A 25381-nucleotide genomic window follows, 5' to 3' on the forward strand; every position below is an offset into this window, starting at 1 on the left:
GTTGAAAGTTTACACCGATTCATCCGGGGTTGGCTTTGTATTGATTCCCTTCCCTCAATATAGGTTTCCAGTCACCCTTGCCTGGGTCAGCACTGATTGGAACTATTTTTTATCATGAAGCCTTAGCTGTTACAGGAGCTTTACTTGATTCTGTTGTGCATCTTCGTCCTAATTAGCAAGTCGCTATATTCACCGACAATCTTAACACAGTGTCCATGTTCAATTCTCTCGCAGCCTTACCTCCTTATAACTGGCTCCTTATGGCTTCTGTAGATGCCATCCTTGCGGCTCAGGTCGATTTTCGAGTGTTCTTCATCTCTGGCATTGACAACGTGGTGGCTGATCACTTGTCTTGTTGGAAAAACACTGAAGTGCAGTCTGCCTCTCCTGGATTGATAATCCATCCTTTTTCACCCCCTCAGAATACACTGGGGGCAGCTGAAAAATGATTACTATATCATCTCAGGCCAGGCAGCCTTTACGGGATGCTTGGTCGTTGGAGCACTTTATCCATGAGTGCACAATCTTGTTAGGTTTGGTCTTGGATAACAGTACTTGCCGGGCATATTCCTCGCACTGAAACTCCTATCTCACCTTCTGTAATCAACATCATCTACCAATCGATCCTACTCCTGACATGCTTTCATACTATGTGACATTTATGTTGCATCATAGTCAGCCTCGCTCTGTCAAAGCCTACCTCTCGGGAATAGTCAACCAACTCGAGTCCCATTTCCCTCATGTGCATCAGTCTCGGCACTCTACCCTTGTAAAACATACTTTGCAAGGAGCACTTCGAAGTCTTGGCCGCCCCATCATATGCAAACAGCCTATTATTCGTGATGATTTAGCTCGCGTATTGCACATTTTACCACATCCTTTGACTCACAATGACTTATTGTGGGTTACTCAACTTCATTGTGGTTTCTACAGTCTTCTTTGTTTAGGAGAATTAGTAGCGGCTGACAACCGTTTGATGAGAGACTTTATGAAGTTCTCTCTTCGTACCTCAGTCTGTGTTTCAGACACTGACTTTGGTTTTCTGATTCAGCAGGACAAGATGGACATGTGGTACAAAGGAAATAAGGTGTTGATCCAACAGGTGCTAGTTGGTTCTGACCCTCTTCCTCTCTTTATGCATTTCCTTGCCTCTTGTGACTCAAAATTTCCATTACATCCTTACCTTTGGTTGAGGAGTGATGGCAGTCCGCCTACATGTTCTTGGTTCATCCAAAAGCTTCGGATGTTTTTTCCCGACTTAATTTCAAGGCATTCTATGCAGGCAGGAGGTGCAACTTCTCTGGCGGCAGCTGGAGTTTCTCCAGAACATATCCATGCTGTAGGACACTGGAATTTGGGGATGTGGGAGCACTATGTGTGTAAAAAATCCGACGCTGTTGCAAGCATTCTTTTTTCATGGTCATACCATGCACGACCCACCTTTTGCAAATGTGTAGTTCTGTTCCATGCATATCGAGCCCCTTCAGTGACAAATCCCGTATTATACGGGTCACCCGACCTACATAATATCCCGTGTAATACGGGCCAGCGGATTATGGGCCGATGTTATGTATATACCCGATGTTGACGGGTGGGCCGGGAGGAATATTATTTCCGATGGAGACGGGTGGGCCCATCTATGCTGATGTTATATATATCATCGATGATAGCAGATGGGCCGGGAGAAATATTATTATGGAGATGGGTGGGCCCATGTGGGTAATATGTAGAGTAGGATTGACATATATTATAGACCTGAGGAGAGATGTATAGCAAATAGTATTATATAGACGGGTGGGCCGACGTATCAGTATTATTTTGTAGACAGATGGGCCGAGGGAGCGGTGAAATATTTATTAGATAGACGGGTGGGCCGACGTAGGGAAATATTAGATAGACGGGTGAGCCAAGGGTGGGGTGAATTATTTGTTACATAGACGGGTGGGCCGATGTGGGGTAATATTAGATAGACGGGTGGGCCGAGGGTGAGGTGAATTATTTATTACATAGACAGGTGGGCCGACGTGGGGTCATATTAGATAGACGGGTGGGCCGAAGTGCAGAATTTTACATAGACGGGTGGGCCGACATCGGGTAATATCAAGTACCAAGTACTAAAACCCAAAACCCAAAACCCAAAACCTGAAACCTGAAACCCGAGCCCTGAACACCCAGACTCGGGACTCAAGAGACTCAAAACTCAAAATTCAAAACCCAACTGGAAAGTCATACATTTTTACGAGTTAAGAAAATTCAAATTTAAGATGATATACATTTTTGTCATCTGGAAATACCGAGTACCGAGTACCGAGACCTGATACCCAAGACCCGAGATTCGGCACTCGGTAGTCAGTGAAATGAGTACAGAAATACATAAGATACTACACATTAGTTTCAAATTTTGACTTGTGAATCACAAGTCTTGAGTCTCAAGACTCGAATCACTGAGTACTGACTACCAAGTACCAAGTACCGAGTGCTGAGTGCCGAGTGCTGAGTGCTGAGTGCCGAGTGCCGAGTGCTGAGTGCTGAGTGCCGAGTGCCGAGTGCTGAGTGCCGAGTGCCGAGTGCCGAGTGCCGAGTGCCGAGTGCCGAGTGCCAAGTGCCAAGTGCCGAGTGCCAAGTGCCAAGTGCCCTGAGGCTTCCGGGTATTAAAACACAGATAGCCCTCGCTCTCAGGGGGTCATCAGAATTTAGATCACCTCAAACAGATGTGATTTGGGTGAGATATGAGCAAAATACTATATACCGGGTGAATTTCAGCATTGGAAGTTTGATGCTTTCGATGTTTTTGATGTCGGGTCTTGATGCTTTCGGGCATTAACATGTAGATAGCCCTCAATCTCAGGGGTGTGGCAAAATTTAGATTGTCTGAAACAGATATAATTTGAGTGAGATATATGCAAAATACCACACACTGACTACCGAGAGCTGAGTACCAAGTGCCGAGTGCCGAGTGCTGAGTGCCGAGTTCCGAGTTCCGAGTTCCGAGTGCCAAGTACCCCCGATGCTTTCGGGTATTAACACCCAGATAGCCCACGCTCTCAGGTGCCTGTCAGAATTTAGATCATCTCAAATGGATGTGATTTGAGTGAGATATGAGCAAAATACTATATACCAGTTGAATTTTGGCATCAGAAGTTCGATGCTTTCGATGTTTTTGATGTCGGCTCTCGATGCTTTCAGGCATTGACATGCAGATAGCCCTAGATCTCAGGGATTCATCAGAATTTAGATAGTCTTAAATAGATATGATTTGAGTGAGATATATGCACAATCCAAGATACAGGGTGAATGAGTCCCAAGTGTTGAGTGCCAAGTGCTCAGTTCTGAGTTCCGAGTGCCGAGTGCTGAGTGCCGAGTGCTGAGTGCCCCGATGCGTTCGGGCATTCAATCACTGTCAGGAGGTGTTCCCTCATCCACCTCAGTGCCATCAGTGTTGCAATCAAGCTTTCTGCCGTGTGCTGAGTGCCGAGTGCCAAGTTCTGAGTTTCGAGTGCCCCGATGCTTTCGGGTATTAACACCCAGATAGCCCTCGCTCTCAGGGGCCTGTCAGAATTTAGATCATCTCAAACAGATGTGATTTGAGTGAGATATGAGCAAAATACTATATACCGGGTGAATTTCAGCATTGGAAGTTTGATGCTTTCGATGTTTTTGATGTCGGGTCTTGATGCTTTCGGGCATTAACATGTAGATAGCCCTCGATCTCAGGGGTGTGGCAAAATTTAGATTGTCTGAAACAGATATAATTTGAGTGAGATATATGCAAAATACCACACACTGACTACCGAGTGCTGAGTACCAAGTGCCAAGTGCAGAGAACTGAGTTCCGAGTTCCGAGTGCTGAGTGCTGAGTGCCGAGTGACCCGATGCTTTCGGGTATTAAAAGCCCTCGCTCTCATGGGCCCGTCAGAATTTAGATCATCTCAAACGGATGTGATTTGAGTGAGATATGAACAAAATACTATATACCGGGTGAATTTTGGCATCAGAAGTTCAATGCTTTCGATGTTTTTGATGTCTGGTCTTGATGCTTTCGAGCATTAATATGTAGATAGCCCTTGATTTCAGGGGTGTGGCAGAACTCACATTGTCTCAAACAGATATAATTTGAGTGAGATATTTGCAAAATACTATGTATATACTGACTACCGAGTGCTGAGTGCCGAGTTCTGAGTTCTGAGTTCCGAGTGCCAAGTGCCGAGTGCCGAGTTCCGAGTGCCCCGATGCTTTCGGGTATTAACACCCAGATCGCCCTCACTCTCAAGGGCCTGTCAGAATTTAGATCATCTCAAACGGATGTGATTTGAGCAAGATATGAACAAAATACTATATACCGGTGTAGAGACTCGATCCTGAGTAGCCTCACAATGGCATATATTGCACTGTAGGTCGAGTCTACAATACTATGCATGCAACGCGACACTAGCGCGATAAACGCGACGTTCGCACGACGCGTGCGACATAGGCGACACTTTCGCGACATAGGCGACACTTGCGCGACTTGCGCGCGCTTTAGGCGAATTTTCCTGCGCCTAAGCGCTATAGGGCGCCTGACTTCCCACTGTGTTTTCCCATGTCCAACCAAGTTCCCAGGTATGCATTTCTCCATTTATCATTTATTTCAACATCGTACCATGTTTATTTTCACTTGGTACACATTTTTCATTACACATTTTTTTTACTTTACACAACACACATTACCACGGACCACCATGATCATAGACAGTCACCATCTCCGAGTTTTTATTATGTTTTGAATAAATCATCGCAAGCCCTAGTAGCAGTTAGCTCTAGTGGCCATATCCGCATCAGTTGTCTTATCAGCGTCTCAGTACACGTCTTAACATCTCACTATCGCTCGCATACCGCTTTCACCCAGTTCCGCTTTTCGACGCGCGACTATCCCGCGCTTCGCGCGCCTATAGCGCCTTTGTTCCCGCGCTTTCGCCTTATCACGCGCTTTGCGCATTCCCCCTAGAGTTGACCAGTGGATATTTGCTTTCTCCGCTTCCCCTAAGGGACGAACATATCGCACTCATATTTTCCTCCCTTCAACAATTATATCAGCTGCACCCTCAGCTGAGTTGAAGATCCTTCATCGGTAGTCGGGACTCAATGGTCGATTGTCGGGATTTGATAGTCAGGGCTCGGATATTGGTACACTTCACTTGATTTTCGGTAGTTGGAACTTGGCATTTGGCATTTGGTAGGCTTGGATGATGTTGGCTTTCAAAGATCTATTATCATATATTGCTCAATGAAATACCAGACGATCAGAAGTGTGCTGGACATCACATATTCATTTGTCGAGACCCAAGTCTCAGAACTCGGTACACTTCGCTCGAGTTTCCACTTCACCCCTTTGCAAGGCTCCATGCCATACTACATCATTAGATGACTTTGAATTATTACCTCCATGATATACAACTAGCTGAGCTCCATCATGTCTACAATTATCATTCTCCTGGGCCCACCCGTTTATATTATATACCCCTACGTCGGCCTACCCGTCTATGCAATATATGTCTACCATTGGCCCACCCGTATATAATAAATCTTTCACCGCTCCCTCGGCCCACTCGTCTACAAAATAATACCAATACGTCGGCCCACCCGTCTACAAAATAATATTAATTCGTCGGCCCACCCGTCTAATATGATATATATCTGGGCCCACCTGTCTATGTGATAACAAGCACCCTTGATATACCCGGCTATTTGATACATATCTACCTTGGTATACCCATCTACATAATATCCAACTACCTCGGCCGATCCGTCTATTGAAAATTCATGTCCATCGGCCCACCCATCTACTTTACATATTCCCCACCTGGGCCAACCCGTCTCCATCGGGAATAATAACACTCCCAGCCCATCCGTCACAGTCGAGGATATATCTACCTTCGGCCCATGGTCCGCTGGCCCGTATCATACGGGATATTATGCACGTCCGTTCACTCGTATAATACGGAGATATGTTACTGCAATATGTGGCATATCTGTATTTATATCTCTTTATTTTTCTTTCTTTTCTTTTCTGTTATCCCTCCCATATCCCTCCCCATTTAATAGTCATTATAGCGGCCGTTCCTTCCATTTCCTTTAGTTTTTCGTTTGTCTGGGGCTCAGATATGTACTTATCTGTGACATCATACTATTAGTCATCATTAACAGCTGGCTCCTCGGCATGTTGAGGAGCCAATTTTGGCTTCACCGGTGTTTGTATGCCTCCCTAAATCCTGCGAGGCCCGTCAGGTCAATTTAAGGCTTAGAACCAGCTTAAATATATATTGACAAAAATGTATTAGAAATTAGAGTTATCACTCAAGAGCCAAAAATGGTGTTCATTGCACAAACTCTGCATCTACAACTAATGGACAACTAGTAATAATTCCCCAAGATGATGTGAGTGATTCTTTTAACATTTGATGAAAACTAAAATAAAGGTTAGCTATACGTCAGTGCTATTCATGCACAAAATTGCGAGAGCAAGCCAGGTTACAGAAGGCTGAGGAGTGCTGCATGCAAAGAATCCAAAGAGAAGCTGAGGGACAACGAAGAGCTGAGATGGCTGCTCAAAGGCAAACAGGAGGGGAAAGAGTGCAAACACCAAGGAGATCGAGGTGGCCATGTTGGTTATTGAAAATGCTAGGTCACGATGGGCAGGAGTAGATGTCGAAATTGCATGGATGATTGAACTGTTACATTACATTTTATCAATAAGTGTTAAACTTATGTGCAGGGTATGTACTATGGATGCCTATGGGGGTGAGTGTGTTCACATGCTGTGAACAAACGGTGGCCAATGCCGGGTGGGCAATGACTTTGAGCAGCATGGCTTGAACTCAAAGAAGGGTCGACACACTTGCACCTGTAGACGGTGGGGAACAATTTCGATCAACATGACTATTAACATACTCACAGCTGTGAACAATGGGAAATGACTTCAAGCAGCATGGCTCGAAGTCAAAGGAGGATCGATACACCCACAGACTGTGAACGGTGGGCAATGACTTCTATCAGTATGGCTCAAGCACAAAGTAGGATCGACACACTTGCACCTGCAGACAGTCGGGAATGATTTTGATCGACATAGAAGGAGGATTGACACTTGCATCTGTGGACAGTGGGGAATGACTTCAATCAGCATAGCTCAAAGTTAAAGGAGGATCAACACACCCACAGACTGCAAATGGTAGGCAATGACTTCTATCAGTATGGTTTGAGCATGAAGTAGGATCGACACACTCACAGCTGCAAAGGCAGATAATGACTTCGAGCAGCATGGCTCGAGCTCAAAGACACTCAGCTACAAAAACTCCTTGTTGGTATTAGTGGAAGCAGGTACATTGACATAAACTTCAATCTGCAGGAAAGGACATTAGTATGTGTGTTCAGATGATATAGGTGCAAATTAGCTGATACTTAATCCATCTCAATGGTCACACATCCTCACCATCCTCGATGCTATCTGCAACCTGTTTTGTTTAGAGACGACAACCAAAGAGTACCTTGGGAAATGGACTATGTCATGTCAGCTGTATGGGATACATCAGGAAGATGCATTCAAGAGAAGAAATAATTTAAAAATTGAAGTCAATCTAATGATGAACACGATGCTGGAAAGATAATAAAAAGGACAACCACTAAGACAAGGTAGTGGTAAGCAAGAAGCAAGAAACAAAAGACCAGAACCGACAAAGATGAGAATGATCAATGTAATATGCCATAGATGATAGCAGTATCTTCAATGTCATCACACTCCTGGACTGCAATAGCATTGAGAAGAGCATCATGTACAGAACTGTCGTGTTAAGAGTGAAAAACCCATTGGAGTTGGATGCTGTATCATGTAACAGTATATATTCCATGTCTTGCTGTGAGGCCGCCCATCCTTTGATAAAGTTAAGTCTCTCCTTTTTCAGGATCAACTTAATGATCTGCAATGCTTCCATCAGGACTGGGCTGAGGCGATTCCTTTTCTTGGTGTACATCTCGCTACTCAATGAGAACACCCATTCGCATGGAACAGTGGATGCCTATATCAGGAGGTAGTCCATAGCAACAGTGTAGACAGTTGGAAACATGCTCTGAGATGCCTGGTTAAAAAGCAGTCAAAAGGTATTATGTGAAGTATAAAAGAGGAAGGTGGATAATGATGAAAAAAATGTTATGAGTGAAAACAGGATAGGAAAAGCAAATACAACAGTATGACGAAATGGGTGCACAACATGGATGCATTCAACATTGGAAAGACACCAGGAGGCAGCAGCATGGAAATAGTTTGAGTATAAAACAAACTTGCTACAAAGGTGGCAGCAGGACATTGCTCAGAAGGGGTATCACAACTAGCAATTTGTCAAGACTTACAAGTGTAGTCACCATGAGTTGACCAGGGCCTTGTTCAACACTATCTTATCAGAAACAGCTCAGTGACTCAGATGAAATGAGATTTTGAGATACATATTAAATGTAAGCACCATCAATCAGGTGCAATAAGCAAGTTGATGTGTTTTGATGGCTCAGTGCATTGATGACTGAAATAAAAACAAACAAGCATTGAGAGCTGGTATTAAATGAGAATGGTAACAGCAGATGAGAATAAGCAGGCAAAAACAGATGAGAATGAGAACAATGATGAGTAAGCTAGATCACTAGTGAGTGCAGTGATATGAATCAGAAATTCAACCAAGGCAGTTGAGGGTGAGGCAAGTATAGAGTGCTAGTTGTGGACAATATTGTCAAACTATGAAAATTTACAATGTCATATGCAAAAACAGTGACCATGATTATTGTATCTTGAGAATTTTGTCCAAGTCCAAAACTCAGCATGAGTTAATGTTTAATGTTCAACATCAATGTCTAATGCTAATTCAATTATCTCACATCAAACCTTACTCCTCTCCTCTTCTTTTCAGGACCACACTAGCAATCTCCACTGACATAATCTTACTGTGCAGTATCTGTGCAGGCAGTGCTGTTTGATACTGCTGCTTCTACACTCCACAGATTCCTTATATAGTTTCACTTACCTTGTTACTATAGGCACTGGTTTGGACACTTTTTCATGATTTGAATCTCTGAGCCTGGGACTGCAGATATTAGTGCTTTGATGTCAGCAGTACTGAAGAGCATTTTATATGGTGAATATCACAATGGTTTTGTCTGTTTCATACTCGCCAAATTAGGCTCACCTCTCCAGACTTTCAGTACTTGTGTTCATAGGTACAATCTGGGCTTTGACTAATCTTCCTGTCTCTATCTTCAGTCCCTATCAATTCATATGCATTACAATGAAACGCATCTGTTGAAAATGAATTAGTATGCATGTGCTAGTCTGCATCACCATTCTTCATCATAGATTCTTGCAGCAGCAGTGAGTGTGGTCTCAAATTGTTGATTTACAAGGTAAAACAATAGCATATCTTCACATTATCTTCATCTGAGTCAGAAAGGCCTTTGTTTATGGAGGCCAGAACAATGTGAACAACCTCCATTGCATAGGCAGATTTTTTTGTCTAAAGCTTCTATATTGTTTTTGCCTACAGCAGTCATGGGAATCAATAGCTCTGGTAATGAAGCAACAAAAGTTATCACATGCAAGAGCCTAACTTGGACTGAAATTATATGCAGGCCAAATGAATGAATTGAAGATTACTCATGTACATTTTGGCTGTTCTTTGATCAGTAGGACTCTTGATCATAAGGTGCAGTATTGCTTCCTTAAGAATGTTAAATGATTCCCTAGAAATGTAGCTATTGTTAGCAGGAGTTGGACTTTTTGTGGCCTTGACTATGATAAGTCAAGTTTTGATAGTCAATTTAAGCAAGATGCACTGGCAGCAAATGGTACTCACATAAGAGCCCGTTCAGCAACTGGTGTTTGAGCAAAGTTTGTGTTTATGTATGGGAATGCGTTGGAGCGGCACAGAAGCTGTTTGCAACGGAGTTTCAATAACTATTACCTCCCAATTATGACGACTCCTTGCAAGGTCCAAGGTCGAATCAGCCCTTATCGGTGAAGGCAGATTGTCTCAGCTGCAGCTTCTATTGTCCTTTATACCCAGCTCCAACTCTTCTTGATGACTCAGAAGAAAAGCACGAAACCCAAAGCCCAGTGGAGTGAGGAGGAGGTTGATGTCCTCCTGACCTACCTTCAATCACAGGTGGCAAAGATCGCTGTGACAACTTTCAAAGATGAGACCTTCAATGAAGCAGCACAGAAGATCACAGAACATCATGCTAAAAAGGGACTTCAGAATCAAGGTGCAGCAAAGGACATGGCACAGTGCAGGGGAAAATGGCGATCAGTGCGTCTTTTGTATCATACTCCCTAGTTGAATCACTAACTGATTATTAATACCCCTACAGCTGAAGGAAGTCTACACCGCCATTGACACATATCGCAGGAGTCAATCTGGATGTCACTGGGACAATATCAATGGCGCTAATATTCGGGGGACTCAGAAGCAGAGGAACTCCAGTGGAACCAGTATATCAAAGCTAGCAATTCAAACAAGGTATGTTTGTGGCTCGGGGGGTAGCTGCCTACAACCCAGCTTCCTTGGCCACAACTGCTGCTAATGCCAAGGCCAGTGGATCCTCATCGTTAGCGATACAGCCATCAGAGAGTCTTAGCGCCTCTGGACTTGAAGCCGCTGTTGTGCCGCAAGTCGGATGGGACCAGATCAAGTCAGCTGCTGGAAGTTCCATGAATATGCCCCCTCCCCCCTCTTCTGTCACACCCTCTACTACCAGTAAACGCACACATTCTGATATGGTCTCGTCCGCCAGTGCCACTCAAAGTATGGCATCGCCCATGGCTCCACCCAATGTCGACAAAAAGCCGAGGTTGTCGACGCACAGTAGCAGTAATATCACAAGGAGTCGCAAGAGTTCCAAGGCTGCAAAGGATGCTGCCAGCACTGCCATCTTCATGAACCTCTAAGGTTCCCTCAACCGCCTCACTGACAGCCTTCACATGTCAGCATCCAACACAGATGAAAATGAAACTCGGGTGTCGGAGGAAAGGGTGCAGGCAATGAACTTCATGCAGGAAGAGGATGACATCTCAGATGATGAGCAGATCACACTCATGAATGTATTCTCCAGGAGCCCGTCAATATGTAGCATCTATTTGGCTGCAAAGCCTGAGAAACGGGTCCGCTACTTAAAGCCTGTTCTTGCTCAGGCTGCCAGGGGGGAATTTGGTGTGTTTTAAATTGTTGTTTTTACTCTTGCATGTTACTTTTTTGTCTTCTTACTTGTCCATTTCTCACTTCTTGCATCACGTTACATAGCCGTCACTATTCAATATGCAGTGCATCTTCGTTTGTAGCTCTATGTACATTACAAGTGTTATTCTAGAGATCTGCGTCATTGTCGTCCTTGCTCCCATAATACTCGTCGATGTCCTTGATATCCTCAGGATCCTCGTCAAGGTCTAATGAGTGAGCTACGTCTACTAAATCGTGCTCGTATAGTATGTTCTGATAATCATCCCACATCGCAGTTGCCATGCGATCACGAAACACATTTGCATCTACGTCATCACCGACAATTTCATCGTCATCAGGAACAACATCACTGGGTTGTCCCTGATGGGTAGGATTGTTGTTGAATATAGCCCTGTGAGGGAGAGGTGCTTCATGCGGGTCGTGAATGCGGATATAATTGTGGAGGGTGCATAATGCTGCGGGAATGCGAGCCTGAATTGTTATCTTGTACTCTGGAGATACTAAGAGAATGCGAAAGCACCGCTTCACGACACCAAAACTACACTCGATAACATTATGAGCAGACACGTGACGAAGGTTAAAGAGTCCTTCCTTATTAACAGGTCTAAAAATTGTATTATTAGAGCCACACTACATAGAGAATAAAAGTCGTACCTGACGCTAGCACAACCCCACTCAGCTAGATGGTACCAAACACCATGGTAAGGAACTAAAAGTTGTTGGGATGAGGGGAAACCAAGGTCCGCAAGAAGGTATTTCCCAGGTGGAAGATCCAAGCCATCATGTTTGGCTACACCCCAGAGCCGTGCATCTGTTGCAGACCCTTCCCATCCAGTTAGCATGAAGATAAACTCAAGGTCGAAGTTACAGGCAAAGAGGCAGTTTTGCGATACAAAGCCTTTGCGGTTATAGTATAGATGGCGAGTGGCTGAGGGAGGAAATGTGTGGATGTGGCTCCCGTCGATCACTCCAACAGCATCACAGAAGTACGGCCAACATTTAGGGTTGTCACAAATTGCACTTGAGACTGGTGCATCAGCAGTGGGAAGGTAGACGTACTCCGTGTAAAAAGGGTGGGATGAAAGTATGTCTAGCATCTTGCGGAAGTATCTACAAAAGTGTTAGTATCAGACCGAGTGGGAAATATACTAAGATCGAAATATGTACTTAGAAATTGTGGCATTTGACCACTGGAATCGTTCAGCGACATGCCTGACAGTCAATCCTGTCACACATGTGTAGAGGAATATAGATAGTTAATCTTCAAGTGAGACGTAATGTGAATCACCATGACCAAGGGCGTGAAGGTCTTGTACCAAGTTCTCAAAGACATGGAGATTGATGCCAAGTTCACACTGAATGCAATCTGGGTGGCCGAGAATAAGTTCCATCACCCACTCTTGCCCTGTCAGGGCTGAGGTGTGATATGGCTCAGGATCATCGGGAGTATTGTCCATGAAGACCTGCATTGTAGCAGTAAATAGTACACTGAGGATAAGTGCAACATAACAAATAATGCACTGGTGAAGTGCAACATGGTGAAATTGTGTGGAGTGCGTCTGTGTCTATGGTTGAATGAGCGGAACTACAAGTTGCTGCTGTAGGGCATTCATAGCTTGTTATCACAATCAATGTAATCGCTCACCGATTACTTTCAGACTCAGCTTGAATCTTGGTTACACCGTGCTGATTCGCAAATGCAAACTTTGCTCAAACACTGGTTGCTGAATGGGCTCTAAGTGTGTGGAGTAGTCATAAATAAATCTGGCCAGGCTGATAAGCCCCAGATCACTGGCACATCTGTTAATATCCCTTGCAACAGCATGACAACCAGCCTAAGTGCCACTTGACATACATATATATTAAGATATAACCCAAAATATGTGTAGATACAAGGGCTGATGGGCTTGGTGGTGGGTCCAGCTGCAAGAGATGAAATTTAGAGATGGGAGGGATTGTAGTAGGCAGGATAGGGGGAATAGATGCAGAAATTTCCATGGCAGCAAACCAGTTGATTGATCTTATTGCACTGAGTATAGCAGCTATAATATTTGGTTTGAACTTCTGACACTTTAATATCACCATGTCCATAGAAGGGCCTCATAGGTTCCAGCCAGCAATTTCTCTGTGACTAAGGAGGTTTTTGGCATCAACAATTTCTCAATGAGATTGATCTGCAGTCTGCGGGGTCTTGATGCAGAGTATGAGTTGCTGAAAGACTTGGACCCTGTATGCAACTTGAGGATAGTAATATCATATTGGAAGGCTCCTGGGCTGTCCCTTAATCAGGCCCTTTATGATCATCAGCATGCTATTATTCTCTGACCATGACTTCTCTAACAAGTGGGCCAAAGATATACATAGATTTGCCACTTTCTACTCTTCTGGCTATTGGCCTTGAAGTATCTGAGTCAGAACTGCAGATATGGTAGGAAATTAATGAGATATTTACAGCTGATCCTTGAGAAGTACCCATGTGATTACACAATGTCACGATTAATATCTATTATATCAATATCATCCAATGAAGCCACTAACTCCTGACTTATTACATCAGTAATTCACTGATTACTTATTGAGCATTATTTTACTTAATTGCTCCTGATTTTAATCAACAAGATTTTTGAGTCAACTTAAACATTGCTTTTTCTACTTGTGAGAAAGTGGTTCAAGCATGTAAATAAGTTCATGTGTGAAATTCAAAAAGTTGAATTTAAGTGTTATGAGCAAATACAAAGTCTGAAATGTGATTTCAAAGGAGTGATGACCTATATATTTGTTAACATAAAAATGGCAGAGAACATCATAGGTCTGATGGTGCTGATGTTGTGGAGGAACAAGTTGAGCACCATATACAGGAATAAGGTGTACAGCACGGTAGATTGAATCAATATGAATAATGGAAATATAAGGTGTGTTATTGGCATTATGAGCGGGCTGTACAATCCACATTTCAGTGTCATTGTTTGGCAAGTCTCTGATGGTATCAAACCACCACACAACTGCACATGAGTATACTCTAGCCTTGTAAGTAAATGAAAAAAGACAGTACTTATGCAACATTCATACTCCTCATACCATCAAGATCCGGATTTTTGTTGACAAAGATGCAATAAAACCAAGGGTGCTTGTTTCTCCATATCAGACATGTATGAATATACTCATGGTGCATGCCCCCAATACCACTAGGATCACTTGGTGCAAAAAATCATAAAGTTGATGATGGACTCACTAATGTTGAAGCACCTATGGAGTTAGCTAAAACACCTCATGAATAATATAACACCTGTCTCTGTAAAACCACACTAACACATGCTTTAGAATGTAACCATGCTTACACTGTTGCTGCATTAGCACTTGAATTGACAATCCCACATCTCCTGAATATTCTGCAACACTTTCTCTTTAGTCAACTCAACCCCAATGATTTCTGTGACTCCTCACTTTTTGTCACCAATTTAACAGCAAAATCAATGTTTTCAACTCAGCATATTTGTTATCATTGTCATCCACCATGGTATTGACAGCCTAAGCATTGGCAACCAGACAAACTTGTTCATCTGGTGCTGTGAGATTAAGTGTGTGCAGTCATTTTATTTGAGTATCAGCAAGAGTGCAATGATAGTATAGTATTATACTTACCTACTTTGAGGGTGGCTGCAGAAAGGCATGTACTATTGAGCATCATGCATTGAGTAAAATCAGCATACAATGCTGCAAGTTTGTTGAGGCATTGATTTATGACCAATATCTGGCTAAGTGCCTTATACCAGCTGAAGCACCTCCACAGCTCCTTCACCACTTTGATATGCTTAGCTTCAGTGATTGAAGAGTACAGATCATTTGGGGCCCCAAAAGGTCAAATAAGGAGTAGGTAGTATTAAAGGAAATACTGGCAAGGGAGTGAGAATGTAGGAACCACATTGAGTGTTTGAAAATTTTTCTGGTACTGATAAAATTGGTCAAGTGCCTCTTGTATTTGCTCAAGAGTATTCTCTGTGATTACACTATATCAGACAAGATAACAAACTCAAGAATGTCTAAATTATATCTGCAGGGATATACCCCTTAATGGTGGATAAGTATACTTATAACAATATGTCAGTAAGATATTAGTAGTCTGATACATGAAAAATACCTTAATCAGGGCTTTTGAGTCATCGCATGCCCACTGCTTAAAGCCTCAGCCTTGTGAGAAGTGCCAAAGACCAACAAAGGCTGGAACAGTCATGATTCTAGACAAAACTAATTAGATAGGTATACCTATGACTAAAATGAACCACTTACCTTCAATTGATATGGTCTCTGATGTGATTAGCATCTTTCTTCAAGTGTATCTAGTATAGGTACTTCTCAATCCAATCCACCAGATGATCTTTGAACATCCCTTTAATGAGCTGGTGAAGGTTATTGGGGACAATTAGTTCATGGATATTAGCCCAAGTAAAATTATTTATAAAGGGCTGATATAAAGTGTTAAGGTGTTGTGAAAACATAGTGCAAAAGATAGGGCTTACAATGAGTTCACCAATAATGCCATATTCATTCCATAAGGCATTAAGATACCCTCCTTGACAAGTGCACCTGTATGGTGATGACAGCGCCAAGCAGCTGGCTCATCTAGATTGACACATGAAACAAACATCTGTATCATAATCAGTTTAGGTAGTTGACTAAAAAGATGAACAAGTACATACTTTGGATGTCAACCACATACAATGCACATCAATAAGACTTGCTCCTCATAGTCAGCAATATATGGTCCAAGACCATAGATAGCATGGTGGAAATGTCCATCACTGAAATGTGCAACTTTGTACTTGGTGATACCAGAATGAAGTGTTTCAAGAAATTTGGAGAGCAAGCAGCAAGACAATTGCTAGTAAAACTTTTGGAACCTCACATCACTAGTCACATGCTCCTTTATTGCTATCTCAGATAAGCAAACAGTGCATTTAGGCTCTGTTTGGACAGTGAAATTCAACCTAGAATTCAAAAAGAAATTCAAAATCAGAATTCAACTCAGGTATCATGTGACCTGCTCACATGACCTTCGGCACAGAAAGCTTACATGATGGATCACACTATGAGGAAATGCTTACGTGGCATAGGCCATATCATGATAACAGAGATCTATTGAGAATCCACAGTGTTGCCCTCATCAATATGGAGGGCTATGAGTACTCAGTGCAGAATTGGCACAAAGAAGACCTCCATTGACGCTGAATCTCATTCATCATCACCTGCATTGTTGCACAAGTATACAATCTGTTATTTCTAACTTCCACTCCCTGTATCCCACATCATACATCAATTTTGACCAGTGAAGCATGGATTTATGAGCTCAGTGCAGGTCACCCCAACAGAATCTGTGTCATATCCCATATTCCGGACCTACGTCCAATGATGTTCCCACGCCTTCCGGATGCACGTTCAGACCTCCATACCCTTATTCATGACTCCATATCCTTATCCATGTCTTCAGTCCTCCAGTCCACTATCGGTTCAGATCCATACACCTTTGTACATCCATATATCCATACCTCTGGACCTCTGCAGCTAAGCCTGCTTCATCCACCCTTGATCCTATCGGATCCGAGCTCATTCCATCTCGGACTTTACCTTCCCTAGACTACCAGTGTCATGCATGGTATGGGAACCATACCATGACATACATAGACAGGAAGTAATCACAGGAGAGTATACTAAAGGTATACTTCATTGTATTACAGGCTTGGTTTCATTTATGACAAATTTACTTGTACTTATATTTTCAGTTTGTTGGTTTCCTTCAGTTTCTTTCTCTTTCTTTTCTAAGGCTTATTCAGCCATCAATTTACTCAGTGAGCCACAAATATGTTACTTAGTGTGCCATGTGACTGGCAATATGCTGATTTGTAAGGATCCTTCATGATTTGTCATGCAGTTTCCATATGTTTCTGTCTGTTTCCATGTCTTTCAGACACAGATCCTTCAGTGAGCCATCAGATATGTTTGTAAGCATGTCATGTGACTGGCAATAGGCTGATTTGTAAGGATTTGTCATGATTTGTCATGCTTTGTAATAGTATTTACTATTTATGTATATTAGATTGATAAGCAGCTGATTCAGCACTGCCAAATGGCATGGTTAGTAAGCCAGTGACTTACTAATGCTGTGATGAGTCATGCTTAGTAAGGGGGGCCTCAAAAGGGTATAAAAGGAGCCCATCTTGCACCTAGTAATGATAACTTCCCACTTTCCACTCTTCTCTCAAACCGTGTGAGACCCAGTAAGATTCTGAAAGTGCAGGCCAAATAGGTTGCCTTGAAGTAAGATCTAAGACATTTCTACTACTAGTTATATACTACCTAAACTAGAGGTTGACTATATAACACTGAGAAACTTCATATCACTGAAACCATGAGAAAGACAAGAAGAGGACACGTCAGTAAATCCTCCCAAGAACTCACACATTATCTACCACGAAAACTAGAAAAGTCATAGACCGTGTACTTAAGGACTGGCAAGTAGTCTTATCCCTGTATAGTTGTGTTGTCACTATATACGCATTCCATATAAGACCCTTAAGTAGTAAGACACCGGTCTATATCCATGATCCTTATCCTAGTTCCGTCTTTACCTAGATCTCCGGATCCACTCATCTGACATCCAGACACTTCATCCAATATCTCTAGACCTCCGGATCTGACCTATACTCATATCCAAAGCTCAAACCTTAAATCAGCGTCTATCTCCTTATGGTAATCCCCTTGACTCCAGACTTCGGTTATCTGTGTTTCCGTCTTGCTTATTGATCCTTGTACTCTGTTCATCTCCGAGTTCATTTACTTATGTTCCGCTCATACTTACCAATATGTTTCCACATGCTCATACATAGCATTTGTGTTCAGCTTACTGATCCTCTCGGATCCCTTCCAGTATATAAACCTCTGTACAACTCCTGTAAAGTTTCCTTAGTTCGAATATCATATTAGACTTCACTCATTCTTGTCTTGGACTTTGGTCTGTCTTAGTGTCCTTAGGCCTAGGGAATCCTTCCCTAGGCCGACTTTCTGGTCCTCCAGATTTATCCTTCCATCTACATCCATGCTTAGGGATTGACTCCCTAAGCCAGAGTTTTGCCTTTCCAGCACTTCCTGTCTTTCTGAGACTTCTGTCTACTTCCTGTCAACTCCGTCTCTACTTAAGTGTAGTCTACCTCTGTTTGTTTCTACTCCGGACCTTGTCCATAGTAGCCTTTCTCCTCCTGTCCTAATCCTATCCGCTCCTCCGGTCCTCCTAACCTTTGGACCTTCGGACATCGTAACCTTCGGACGTCATAACCTTTGGACAACGAAACCTTTGGACAACGAAACCTTCGGACAATGTAACCTTCAGATGTTGTACCCTCTGGACGTCTTAACCTTCGGACCTCTGGATGTCCTGTCCTTCGGACCACTCCTCCTATCCTATCCTGCTTTAGACTCTGTCCCTTGCAGCCTATCCTCTATGTGTTTCTATCTAGGGAACTTACCTTGGGAAGTCTTACCTTTGGATCTAATACAGTGGATGAAACTCCTCCAGAGTCTCCTATACTCCTCCGGAAGTTTTTCACACTCATCCGGAAGTCCTCTAGCACTCTACTAGAGTAGCCAGCCTCTGGAAGTCCTTCGGACTTCGTCAGATTCCATCTGGACTCCATTCTGAAATTAAGGGCACGAACTCGGGTAAGGGGCACAGCGCATGAGCTGAGGCCAAGCCCTTCGGATCTGTCAACCCTTGAGCTACGGTCTTAACAATCTGCCACAACCTCAGCATTAATTTAGAAGTATTTGAAGCCTTGGTCTGTATTCTCAAGCAATACGGTATACATCAGTCTCATAATGGTGTCTCTATAGAAGAACAGCTGGGGATATTTTTGTACACTTGTGTGACAGGACTTTCGACTCGCCATCTTGGTGAGCAGTGTGACAATCATATTGGTGCTAGGCATGTATACCTGCATAAGTGTTCAATGGGTGGACCAAAGTTATCCCTCATATTATTCACCACTCCCCTATCAGCAGTCTTCACTTGTCTCAGCCATAACCCTTGTCCGACGCTATTCTGCACTTTCCCGCACTATGTGCGCACATTCCTGCAGCACTACTCATGTTCCCACGACTTATCCTACACTATTCCCGCACTTATAGCACTGTCAGAACTACCAGCAATGTGTTTTAGGCCCATTAGCACATGTCCGCTCTATCTAGCACTTGTTCCTGCGCTTAGCGCTTATCCAGCACACTGTTCTCATGCTCTAGTATCCACTTGGAACGTCGGAATCCATCCATTGTCCATCCTACCTCATTGGTATGTAATTTGCCTTGCCTTGAGTTTGTAACAAGTGCTACAGTCTTATTACATGTACATCCTATTCCTTCTGAGTCTGAGATGGTATAGTTTACTAGTATAAGAAGCCTATGGTGACTACTTTGACATTACTTCCCTTCTACTGTAATTCCTTTCCCTTAGGTTTTACTAGAAGTAGTCACCTGTCACAACCCTTTTAACGAATTAACGCAGGGGCGGAGACTAGGACTCAAACAAAGGTTATCTAACAAAGAAGAAAGGATAGCAGGGACGTCTTAGGATTGCTAGCAGTAAGCTAATACAAAAGAGGTTTGAACTGGAGAACTACTGACTACAATGAGCTACCTATATACATATATTGAAGCGGAGACTGAATCTGAATCTGAACTAACTAGCCAATCATTAAATAGGAAAGGGAATCGTACGATGTTCTAAATATAATTACACTATGATGTCATAGAACGTGTGATAGCAGTGCAAGGGTTCTTGAAGGTTCTAGAGTCATGTGACTTGATTGCTTGAGTAAGGAAGTCGAAATCAGGGATATCGGATATAGAAGTAGTAGGCGCTAACGGAATAGAGAAGTTCGGGTTAGGGTTTGGAAAGGTTATAGGTACAGACGCTGACTGAGCGCTAACAACAGGCGCTTGTGACGGGTGCTTAATGGGTGTCTTACGAGTATTTAGGAAAGAATAATGGTTTGTATTTGGAACTCGTGACATTACCCCCTCTCTAGGATGAGCATCATCGCGAATGTAGGATGGTCGGATGTTTTTCTCTCTCCACTGTTTGAATGCATCCGTATCTAGAATAGATCCAAGAATTCGTTTGGATTTGGCAGCCGTGGGATTCTTCTTATGGAATTCCGCAATGAGAATCGGGGAGTTTTTAACGTTTTCTTCTGGCTCCCATGTCGACTCTTCTATCGGATATCCTTCCCATTTTACTCGGTATTGCACTTTTCCTCGGAACTGTCGGCTATCTAGTACTTCTTCTACGACAAATTCTTCCTGATCGTCAACAATGTCTGGAGGTGGTCGGGTGGGTTGAGAATGAGGGATCATTTGAGATGCGTAATATGGAGTAAGCAATTCTACATGGAAAACCGGGTGAATCTTATAGCTTTCTGGTAATTTCAATTTATAGTTCACTTCGCCGGTCTTCTCTAGTATTTCAAAGGGCCCAAGACGACGATCTGACAGTTTTTGACTTGGACGACGTTGTTTAATATTCTTTGCGTCTAGCCAGACTTTGTCTCCCTTTTGATACTGAGGTGCGTCTTTAACTCCTCGGTCATAGAAGTGTTTCATGCGTTCATTAACCATCTTTAGAGTGTTTTCCGCATCATCTCTTGCTTCTCTCATTTGATCGGCTCTCTCATCGGCAGCGGGAATAAGGGATGTAGAGTTCGGTGATACTGTGAATTCGGGATTATATCCATAAAGGACTTTGAACGGACTATGACCGGTTACTGTGACTGCATTGTTATGTGAAAACTCTGCTATTGGCAGCCAAGATACCCAATCATTTTGTCTATACGAGGTAAACATGCGCAAGTACTGTTCGACTTCTTGGTTTACGCGTTCTGTTTGTCCGTCTGTTCTGGGATGATAGGAGGTCGAGGCAGACCATTTCGTTCCTAATCTTTTCGATACTTGTCCCATAAACTTCGAGATAAACTGTGTTCCTCTATCCGAAATCACTTTCTTTGGTGTACCGTGATGTTTCCATACGTTCTTTAGAAATAGCTCGGCAATTCCTTTCGAGTCTACATCTTTGGTGGTGGGAATGAAATGTGATTGTTTCGAAAATCGATCAACGACAACGAATATACTGTCACATCCTTCACTCTTCGGCAAGTCCACTATCAGGTCACATGAGATCGTTTGCCAAGGTCCTTCTGGAACTTCATTTGGCTGTAAAGGTCCCGTTGGTTTACTGGGGAACACTTTTGTCTGTTTGCATCGATCGCAACCGTCTACGTAATCATGGACATACTTCGTCATTAAAGGCCACCAATAGTTTCTGGAAATTAATTCTAAGGTTTTGGCACGTCCAGGGTGTCCAGCCGGTGGAGAGTCGTGAAACAACTCCAATATCTCTCGGCGGATCTCTTTATCATTTGGAACGTATACCAGTCCTCGGAACAACACCAATCCGTCCTCAACATTCCATTCTTCGATTCCTCTGCGCAATTGTACCGGTGCTACTTTTAGCGTTTCTAGCGCTTTCATTACTTCGGGCTCTCGTTCTGTGCTCTTTCTTATCTTTTTCATGAGCGAACTTTCTCCTTCTATGAGAATTTGGCCTCGTTTAGCAGCTTTGATCTTGAAAAATTCCGGTTTTAACAAAATGCGGTCAGAATTATCGTTTTCTACCCCCCCTCTGTGGTCTTCTCTCCGAGATAGATGGTCGGCTTTGTCATTGACTACACCAGGCTTGTGTTGGAGCGTAAATTCGTACTCCGCCAGGAACAAACTCCATCTGGCTTGCCTTCTTGTCAATTTTTGACTCGTCATAAAGTACTCGAGGTTCTTGTGATCTGTCCAGATCTCCACATGTTGGGGTTTTCCCTGCACATAGTGCCTCCACTCTTCTAACGCACGAATGATTGCTAATAACTCTTTGTCGTGGATGTCGTAATTTCTTTCTGCATCATTCATCGACTTTGAGTAATAAGCCACTGGGTGCCATAGGCCATCTTCCATCAGTTGAGATAGAACTGCTCCTGTTGCGTAATCTGAAGCATCGGTTTCTATTTTCATTTTCTTCTCAACATCTGGCATTACTAAGACGGGAGCTTCTGTAAAACGCTTCTTTAACTCATCGAAGGCGTTTTGCTGTCTCTCTGTCCAATCCCATTTGGCATCTTTTCTTAGCAAATCATTCATTGGTCTGGCAATGTCTGAGAACCCAAGTATAAATCTTCGATAGAAGTTGGCAAAACCCATGAATGCTTGTATTTCTTTTACGCATTTGGGAACAGGCCATTTCAATACTCCTTCTACCTTGACGGGGGTCCATGGACACACTGCCTTTTTCCACAATCAACCCAAGGAACTCGACTTTAGACTGCTCGAAGCTACATTTCTCAGGCTTCAAGAACAGGTCGTTCTCTTTTAATCGTTTGAGTACTTCTCGCACGACTTTCTGGTGTTGCTCTCTACTTCCATTCGTAAAGACCAAGATGTCATCGATATAAACGACCACTGTTTTGCCGTCTATTAAATCTCTGAATATTTCATTCATCATGGTCTGGAAGGTTGCTGGAGAGTTCGTCAACCCAAAATACATTACAGTTGGTTCGTGGTGACCAAAAGGCGTTTTGAAAGCTGCCTTCCATTCGTCTCCTTCTTTCATCCGAATATTATTATACCCCCATTGTACATCCATCTTGGAGTACATCGTGGCACCAGTAAGGGCATCAATCAGGTCTTGAGATCTCGGTAGCGGATACGCGTTTTTAACCGTCTTCTCATTAAGCCTTCTATAGTCCATAACAGGTCTTAGTTTGCCATCTTTTTTGGCCACAAAGAAGAAAGGTGCTGCAACTGGAGATTGTGAATCTCTAATACGTCCTAGTGCAGTCTCGGCTTTTAACCAATCTTTCAAAGTGTCCATTTCCTTCGGTGACAAGGGGTAAGGTTTCGCGTTCGGAGGAAGATCATTGTCGTCCTTAAGATCCACAGCATGATCCCATTTCTTTCTTTCAGGGAATCGTTTGGACTCTTCTTCTGAGAACACTCCCAGGTAATCGTGAAGCCAGTCTGGAACCATTTCTTCCACAGACTTCTTTTTCTTCGTAGCTTCTTCTGCTACCTTCTGCTCCGTGGCAACCGAGGCTTTATATCTAATCCATCTTTCAGGACTATCCTCGTCTTCTACCTCTTCACAGGTCGCCTTCTTCATCTCCATGTCTTCATCGTCATCCTCTTCTGTGGGAATCAGATCCGGAACTACATCTGTCTGTTTTTGTGTTTTTCTGTTTTCTCTATTTTTTTGTCTTTGTTCTTTTTTCGTAATACATTTAAGCGGACATCTAGATAGTGAAAACTGTCCTGCATTCCAGTCTATTTCTGGATTGTGATATCTTAACCAGTCAATGCCGATAATAACGTCATCGTTTCCTAAGTCTGTAACCATGAAGGCTGCTTTGTCTTCTACATGATCACCGATCTTTAGACTTAGTTCGGCGAAATGAGTCATTGATCCAGCGGCATTTAAAGAACCATCTATGTTCTTTACCGGAATAGGCCTTAATAATTTACGGCATATTACATCATTCTTCTTTACAAACTTTTCGTTGATAAATAATGTTGATGCACCGCAGTCCACAAGTGCTTTTACGTCTGCTTGTCGATTCTTTCCTTTCAAGGTAATCGGAATGTAAAAATGCTCTGATTTCGATCGCAAATATACTTCTGTTACATCCGAGAACGTAGATAAGATGGAGAAACGATTGTTCGGGTCCAAGTCCGCAGACTCTAACTCAGACCTCTCTAAAAACCCTTATCTCCTTTGGCTTTCACATAGTCTTTAAACCATTGGGGCATCGAGTCTTCTTTTGGCACTTCAGTAGCCTTCACTTGCGCTTTTGGAGCGCCTTTGCAGTTTCTTGCCATATGGCCTTCTTCACCACAACGGTAGCAGTTGAAAGAACCAGTCTTTCCTTGAGGTTTGGGAGCTCCTCTCTGCTTGTTGGCGTCGACGTCCATGGCGTTACTGTCTCTGGGACCAGCCCTTGGTTCGAAGTTTCTTGCGGCCCTGTTAGGGGTCCAAAAAGAAGTTTTCTTCTTCTCCGCATCTAACTCCTCGAAGTTTCGTCCTATTTGGATCGCATGCTCTATCAATTTCTGCATGTTATCTTTGTCCTTGTAGGCGATATGAGCGAGTTGCAATTTGACACGGTCTTGCAGTCCTGCTCTATACTTCTGTCGTAAGTCATAGTCAGAGAATCTGGTGTGTGCAGCTTTTTGTTTGAAAGTAGCTGTATACTCTGGGACGGTAGAGGATCCTTGTCTTAAGGAATCCAATTCCCGAACTGCCTTGCCTTCAAGGTCTTCTTGTGCCCACATGGCGGTGAAGTCTTCATCTAACTTCTTCATAGTGAGAGTTCCAGTGGCATGTTCTTCAATGTAGGACTGCGCCCATTTAGCAGCAGATCCCTTCATGAACGAAAGCATGTCACAACCCTTTTAACGAATTAACGCAGGGGCGGAGACTAGGACTCAAACAAAGGTTATCTAACAAAGAAGAAAGGATAGCAGGGACGTCTTAGGATTGCTAGCAGTAAGCTAATACAAAAGAGGTTTGAACTGGAGAACTACTGACTACAATGAGCTACCTATATACATATATTGAAGCGGAGACTGAATCTGAATCTGAACTAACTAGCCAATCATTAAATAGGAAAGGGAATCGTACGATGTTCTAAATATAATTACACTATGATGTCATAGAACGTGTGATAGCAGTGCAAGGGTTCTTGAAGGTTCTAGAGTCACGTGACTTGATTGCTTGAGTAAGGAAGTCGAAATCAGGGATATCGGATATAGAAGTAGTAGGCGCTAACGGAATAGAGAAGTTCGGGTTAGGGTTTGGAAAGGTTATAGGTACAGACGCTGACTGAGCGCTAACAACAGGCGCTTGTGACGGGCGCTTAATGGGTGTCTTACGAGTATTTAGGAAAGAATAATGGTTTGTATTTGGAACTCGTGACATCACCCCTTTAGTTGCGCTCTATAGCCCCTATTGACTTTCCTTACCCTTGCAATCAATACCTTTGATCTCACTCACTATC

At 43.1% G+C, this 25381-nt stretch overlaps 1 protein-coding gene across 1 annotated transcript; it reads left to right on the forward strand.

Annotated features, from left to right (window-relative positions):
• Positions 1-10091: 10091 nt before the first annotated feature.
• DFJ58DRAFT_837080 (uncharacterized protein) lies at positions 10092-11456 on the forward strand (the record flags this gene model as incomplete). Its single annotated transcript, XM_041392337.1, has 5 exons — positions 10092-10319; positions 10381-10529; positions 10606-10860; positions 10984-11219; positions 11377-11456. 5 exons carry the CDS (start codon positions 10092-10094, stop codon positions 11454-11456), a joined length of 948 nt encoding a protein of 315 aa, XP_041249298.1.
• Between the last annotated feature and the right edge of the window lie 13925 nt (positions 11457-25381).

Source organism: Suillus subalutaceus, assembly GCF_016647625.1.
Source record: "Suillus subalutaceus strain FC151 chromosome Unknown DFJ58scaffold_8, whole genome shotgun sequence".
Lineage (NCBI taxonomy): Eukaryota > Fungi > Basidiomycota > Agaricomycetes > Boletales > Suillaceae > Suillus > Suillus subalutaceus.